This window comes from Protobothrops mucrosquamatus, unplaced genomic scaffold, assembly GCF_001527695.2.
Source record: "Protobothrops mucrosquamatus isolate PMUCROS unplaced genomic scaffold, P.Mucros_1.0 scaffold1644, whole genome shotgun sequence".
Classification (NCBI taxonomy): domain Eukaryota; kingdom Metazoa; phylum Chordata; class Lepidosauria; order Squamata; family Viperidae; genus Protobothrops; species Protobothrops mucrosquamatus.
In genome coordinates, this window is record NW_015387803.1 from 542,897 (window position 1) to 550,289 (window position 7,393).

A 7,393-nucleotide genomic window follows, 5' to 3' on the forward strand; every position below is an offset into this window, starting at 1 on the left:
CCAGGGCCAAGGGGCCAAGTAATGAGGGCGAAGTCAAGCCTCCACCGCCGGGCCGCCAAAGTTCTTCCAGGCCGCCCGGGTCCTTCCAAGCCCCAAAAACGGGCCGAAAATGGGCCGAACGCCAGGCCGCCCGACCATATCACAAAATTCCAAATGTCTAGCCTAGATGAGCACATCCCTCCAATACAGACAGCTCAGTCACTATGCAGGCTCTATCATATTTGAATCTCTCTTTTTCTGTTTATTTTATGCTAAAGTAATGTAAAGTCTCATCACATGCAGGGAATCTCCCAACTATTTGTTTCCCAAAATATACCTTCTACACAGGGAGAAATCAGAGAAAGCAAGTAACTAGGGCAAAGGCTAAGGCTCACCTGAATGTGATTGTTGCAGTCCAGATCATAGTTCATATAATAAAATTGTACAGCTTAATCACAATAACTCCTTCCTGACCTTTGTGTTAAAAGTGGAAAAAGAGGTGTGCTTGTCTGTAATATTGGGGATATAATGTGCATAGTTTTAGCACATCAGCATTCAAACAAATACAGAAATAAAGTCATATGAACTTATTATCCAAGGCACCAGAAGGCAAGACAAGAAACAATGGATGGAAACTAACCAAGGAGGGAAGCAATTTAGAACTAAGGAGAAACTTCCTAATAGTGAGGACAATTAACCAGTGGAACAGCTTGCCTTCAGAAGTTATGGGTGCTTCATCACTGGAGGTTTTTAAGAAAAGACTGGAGAGCCACAGAGGGTTGGACTAGAAGACCTCCAAGGTCCCTTCCAGCTCTATTCTGATTGATTCTCTTTTATATGCAGAACTATGTGAAATCTGCCAGTTGTTAGCTGGTGTTTGCCTTCATAGGTATGGAGTTCTTCCCAAGAACCTAGGATGTCGTAATGCAGACATGTCAAACACAAGGCCCAGGGGCCGGATGCGGCCCATGAAGTGGTTTCATGTGGCCCGCGAAACCATTCTGGAAACAGTGAGGGAATGGCCCCCTCTGCCTTGGCCCTGTCCCAGGCTGGCCAGGAGCCAATGTACAATTTTGTGCTGGCCATCTATGCTGAAATGCATTCAGCCTTAGCTCCACAAGGCCGTTTGGAAACAGCAAGGAACCAGCCCCTGCCGCGTTGGCCCTGCCCCTTGGGTGCATGCTGGGGAGGTGTCACCCTTTGTGAGGAATGAAGAAATGCACCATCGCCTGGAAGAAATGCACCTATCTGGCTTGATGGGCTCCGGGGGAGGGATTTCGACAGGCAGCAGGGCGCTCTCCTCATAGCGCCAAGAGCTGAGCCGGGTGGCACGAATCTGATGAGAAGTGCAATGCTGCCTAGCCCCCGGTCTGCCCAGTTTCAGCAGGCAGCAAGGTGCAAAGCTGGCGAGCTTCGCACTGCCTGGCTCAACCTCTCGGCACTGTGAGGAGAATGCCCCGCTGCCTGCCGAGACCGGGCAGGCTGGGGGCTGGGTGTCATTGCGCAGGTAACATTGACTCTCACGCTACTCATGGCATCCCCTCTCCCAGAGCCCACCAAGCCAGATATGTGAAGTAGGTGAGGGCCATGTGCTGGCTACTTCCAGGTGATGGTGCATTTCTTCATTCCACATGAAGGGTGACATCTCCCCAGCTGCGTTTCTTGCCTGTTTTTCTCCCTCCCTCATCTCAAATATTTTCCCACCACTCTGTACTTAGGAAGGAAGGAAAGAAGGAAAGAAGGAGAGGGAGGGTCTGAGGGAACTCCTGCCTTAGTCCTGCCCTGCTGCCCTTTCACCATCCCCTTGCCCCCTCCTCCTGGCCTATCCTGGGGGTCTCTCATCCTATTGCTAAGGAAGCTTTGGATACAAAGCCGAGTCTACTCCCATGGAGAGGGAATGGGCCTCCCTCTGACTTTGCCCTGGTACCCATCATGAGCAACCTGGCTAAGGAGAGCAAGCACAGCAGCAGCAGCCTTGAGGAGGAGATAAGTGCAGCTGGGCACCCCCTTGGGGAAGTGGGGCTGGGCTTGGTGCCATGGGTGCTCGAGGGCCAGGCTGGGCGTTTCACCTCTGCTGGCCAGGGCTCCGGGCAGCCCGCACCACCATCCAGCCCCCCCCACATGGCCTGAGAGGAACAGTGAGGCTCCTCCAGTGGACCATGCCTTGGCACTTGCCCTGGTCCCATCCCCTTCTGTCAGAGACCCTCAGATCTGTCCCACTCCTGCCCAGGCCCCCACAGGCACCCTTGACGCGAACGATGTACAGCTGGCCATGCCCATCCAGTAGGCCACACCCACTCCATCCACACCCACCCAGTAGGCTGCACCCACCCTGGCCACACACCCCCGGTCCCCCAAGGGCAACCGCAATGCTGATGCGGCCCACAATGAAATTGAGTTTGACACCCCTGTCGTAATGTATTGGCGTAATATATGTGTGGATCCAAACAGTGTGTCCTTTTGTAATGGATAGATGGAAAATTTGTCAATGTGCAGATTTTATGTAAGCTGTCCAACATTTTTTGGATATGACATCCAGTGAACCAATAACCACTGGGACCTCCATGACTGGTTTATGCCATAATCTTTCAACTTTGATTTTCAGATTTTGATATTTTTTGCTTTTTTCCAATTCTTTGTTTTCTATCCTAGCACGGCCTAGTGTTGCCACATCAATTATCCACATTTTTTTCTTTTCAACCACAGTTCAGTCTGATGTGTTGTGTATGCATCAAGTCTTTATTAGTTGCTTTTTGGAATTCCCGCAATATTTTAACCTGCTCATTTCTGACTACTTTTTCAACTATATGAGCCCAACAATTTTTCACTATTGACCCATGATAATTTTTATAGATGTTTCAGTAAATCATTTTTGGCTACTGTGTTATGGCATTGTTGATAATCAGTTTATTTTTGGTTATACAATCAGCCATATGTTTAGATAGGATTTTGTCAATGTGGATGGTTTCAGATGGTGTTCCAATTGTTTTGGGATTGCACCCAAGGGGCCTATTACTATTACTATTAGTACTATCTTCGCTTTCTTTTGCCATAGTTATTCTACTTTTATTTATCTTTGTATTTTGTATTTTGATACCTTCTTCAGTTCTTCTTCTTGATTCTTTTGTTTCCAGGTACTGCAGTGTCTGCTCTCCAGACTTTTTTTAAATCTTTCTTATCGACAATTGTTAAATCTGGGTTGTTATGTGGCAAGTGCTTGTCTGTTTGAATTCTAAAGCCCCAGAGCACTTTAATGTCTTCATTTTCTAGTTACTTTGTCTATTTTGTGATCCCACCAGTTCTTGTTTGCAGGAAAATTGTATTTCTAGCAGATCTTCCATTGCACCAGTGTTGCTACTTCGTCATGCCATAGTTAATCTGTGCAATCTTCTTGCAGCAGCTAACTTGGTAGTCCACTATTTCCTATTTCCTAATAGTAACTTTGAACAGTCACTAAATTAATTGTTGCAAGTTGAGGATTCCGTGTAGATGCTATTGGACTGCATCAGCTAACATACCAATTAGCAACTTGAAAGTTGTTGGTAAGCAGGTCTTTGGCCTATAGTTGGCTGATGTTTCCCCTTTTTTTCTGAATCTTTATATAGTTTTTTCTCCCAAAGAGTCCTTCCCCATGTTTTATCATTTTACCTTTATTTTATTTTTTAATTTCAATCTTTAAAATAGAATTAATAGATTGTTCTCCATCAATCTATTCAATCTAATAAAAAATGTAGTTATATGACAATTATGGTTTTTATGGTCACTTTTAACTACTGATAACACTTTTGTCTGGTTTTGAATTCATAACTACTAAACCAGATAAGAAATAACTTGTATGCATAATTCAAAAGGCTGAAGAAACTCTCTGTTTTGGTCCATCTTTGCAATATGTTGTAAGTATGGTGATAATGACCCATTAGATAATGTTTATGGCTGGTAAATGTGTTTGTCCCCATCATAAATCTATCCCAGTATCATAAATGTTGCAGATAAGTATCATATTGGTAGTTTGACATTGTTGGTTGAAAACCTGTTCTAAAGTAAATTGCAAGAGGAACACATTTTTTAAATCAGAGATTAGAAAACATTCATGGCTCTTCCATGTTCTTTAGTTGGCAAGGTTCCAAAACCTCAGTTAGAAACTGGTTGCCAATTCCATTTGCTGTGATATCACCCTTGTATTCTAAGTACTTCAGCATGGAATAACTTATCATGTCTGTTTCGTACAATCACTCATAAATGTCAGTGATTAGAAATGCCACTTTCACCCTTAAATCTGCATAATAAGTTGGGAAAAATTATATACTTTTATGATTGTTTAAGGTACATATGACATTTTTGAAATCACTCTTGAAACTTAAATTACAGAAAATGACATTGGTAGAAGGAAGAAAGTTCCTTTTCTCATAAACAAAACTGAAGTTGAATGCTAAAGTATTTGTAAGAAAGGGATATTATGCAATCCTTAAAAACACCCTATTTAATAAATTCCATATTTTCTTGCTGAATTTTTTCCCCCTCGTGAACTTAAATCAGGGTTATATGCCTTACTAAAGAAGAACTGTAGCTGCTTGGTTGAAAGAGGACATTGGAAATAAATTTTAGAATCCTGCCCTTTGGTGCCTTGTTGTCTGATGCATAGCATGGAATGGTCTTTTTTATACTTGGCTAAATAAGGCTAAAGTCAATTATAAAAATAAGGCTTTGTCAATTACACTTTTTATTCGAGATTTTTGCTGAACAAACCTGGGTCAGTCACACAACTGTTAGGACCTTAGGCTCTGAAGAAGTCAAGGGTGGACTTCTTAAATTGTTTCCAATACAGAGAATAGATTTGGGCATGCAGTTTGTCCTGGGCAAAAATGTGAGCAATTATTGGTTCTTTATAGGTAGCAAAGGATGGCTGCCTTCAAAGTTGTTTTGTAGGATACCCCTGACTTGCGACCAGTCACTTAGTAACCATTTGAAGTTACGACGGTACTTATGATCCAGTTCCAAAGTTCCAGTGGCCACCCCCACTCCACACTCCACGAATGCATTTTGAATGCTCAGCAACCGCCCTGCATTTATGGCCATTTGCAATTTCCCATGGTCATGTGATCACAATTTATGACATTTTTGCTAAAAACCCGGTGTTTACTTCTGGTTTTCAACAAAAATGTCCGTAGCGAACAATGGATTCACTTAACGTCTGCAGATTCACTTAACGACCATGGTGATTTGCTTAAGAACCGCTGCAAAAAAAGTCATAAAACTGGGTTGGTCATGTGATGACTAGCTTTAAGACCATCGTGACTTATGACTATAATGGGCAGGCTCCATTATGATCATAAGTTGAGGACCAGCAGTATATATATATATTGTTTGGAATGGGAAGCCACACTGTAGAAATCTCAGCCATTGCAGCAGTCCCACATTTTTTTATACCCCTCTTTTCTGGAAAAGAAGAGGAAGGAGGGGGAGAAACAAGTGACTCTCTGTGAGTCTACTCTAGGTGTGGATAAGTATGGCAACTTTATGACTTGTGGAATCAGCTCCCACAATTCCTGAGCCAGCATGCACGAATTCTGGGAATTGAAGTCCATAGGTCATAAAGTTGCCATTATTGCCCACCTTGGTCTACTCTATAAGCCCTCCTCTCATTTTGCTCTAAAGGGATATGATCTCCCTGAAGAGGGAGAAGTATATGCAGACAAAACGTAATAGTCACTCCTGCTGTAATGTTGTTCTTCACTGTTTGTATACTGAAATCTATGGTTGCAGATAATGGATTTTTGCGTATTGAGAAGAGGGATACAGAGAAATCTGCTGATGTTTTCCATTGTTCAGACCAAGTCTTTGTTTATGAAGCCATTTCATTTTGTTTTCTCAAAATGTGTTTCTGGTTATTTCAGTTTGGAAATTGCCTTTTGAAGCCAATGCCTTATAATCCATAAATTTACCAGAATCCATGTTGTATGTTTTTTCCTCCAGATACTTGGCCATGGAGACTATGACTCTGATTTTAGTGATGATGAAACAGTGGAGAAATCTTGCCAACAGAAAAATAGGTAACATATTGCCCTGGTAGCATTATAATTTGTATGTGTGCAAGTAGTAGACTTTTCTTTTTTACTTAAGTGTGAGCAGAGTATCTTGTCCCGAAACAACACTAAAAAACACTGTAGTATCCAGTGATGGGATTCAAATATGTGAACAACTGGTTCTCTGTGTGGATGCCACTTCTGGAAGTTCTAGGCCTGCACAACAAAAAATTACGGTAGCTACCAGTTCTACCGAACTGGTGCAAACTAACTGAATTCCACCACTGGTAGTATCCATTTAGTAGCTGTTTGGCATCCCATTCCTTGTAGTTCTGAGCTTCAGCTCGGAAGACCCAGAGCTCCATTAAAGGCTGGCTAGTAATCCCCTGCTACATCAAATTACAGATGGCCCTCAACTTATGACAGTTCATTTAGTTACAGAAGTTAATGACGATGTTGAAAATAGTGATTTATGATCAGGCATCACACTTACAACTGTTGCAGCTTCCCTGCAGTCGTGTGATTGCAATCTGGCTTGGCAACTGGGTCACATTTACAACAGTTGCACCCTCCTGGGGTCATGTAATCACGTGCAACCTTATAGCCAACTTTTGACGAGCGAAATCAGCGGGGAAGCTGGCACGTGATATCTCACTTAATGACAAAAAGGTTGTAAAATCTGGTACAGTCATGCAGTGCCTTGCTTAATGACCACATTGCTTAATGACAAATTTTGCAGTCCCAATTGTAGCCATAAGTCAAGGATTACCTGTGCTGAACAAGAAATCAAAGCAAGTCGAGGCCAGGAAGTCGAGGGAAAGGATACCTACTGAAAAGAAATGAACTGTTGCTTATTATTTCTTACCAACTTGTCTTTATGGGAAAGGATTGATTATTTGCCATCAAGTCCTTTTCAACTCCTTGTGACCATACAGATAGATTTTCTGCCTGAGTGGGAAGTGACATGTATTGCAATCCTATGCTCATTGATTGGGAGTAGGTTTATAAATAGGTACATTCCTTTATGCTGATTTTTTTTTAAATTAAAGTAACACTGGTATTAAATGTGGCATTCAGGAGCATTATCTTGGTTGCTTAGAAAATAGAGGGGAGACCTATTAAAAATGGTGAAATGAGAAAATCTAAACCAACTCCGCCTGAATAATCAGAAGGAGATTATGGTTATCAACCTTTTATTTATTTATTTATTATTTATTAATTACATTTATATCCCGCCCTTCTCCTTGCGGACTCAGGGCGGCTGACAATTGGATAAAATACTAACATATTATACACCTAATTAAAATTTGATTAAAAAGAAATATTTAAATTTGTCAGATTAAAAGTAATTAAAACCCCTTTAAAATCCCTTAGGCCAGTCCCGCAAGCTG

The 7,393-nt window shown here is 42.1% G+C and overlaps 1 protein-coding gene across 1 annotated transcript in view; it reads left to right on the forward strand.

The window, feature by feature from the left end:
• LOC107293541 (protein FRA10AC1) overlaps positions 1 to 7,393 on the forward strand; it is a 40,085-nt gene that overhangs the window by 4,759 nt on the left and 27,933 nt on the right. Inside the window, exon 2 of the mRNA XM_015822695.2 lies at positions 5,953 to 6,029. Coding sequence (XP_015678181.1) covers positions 5,953 to 6,029 — 77 coding nt within the window. The remainder of the gene's footprint in view (positions 1 to 5,952; positions 6,030 to 7,393) is intronic.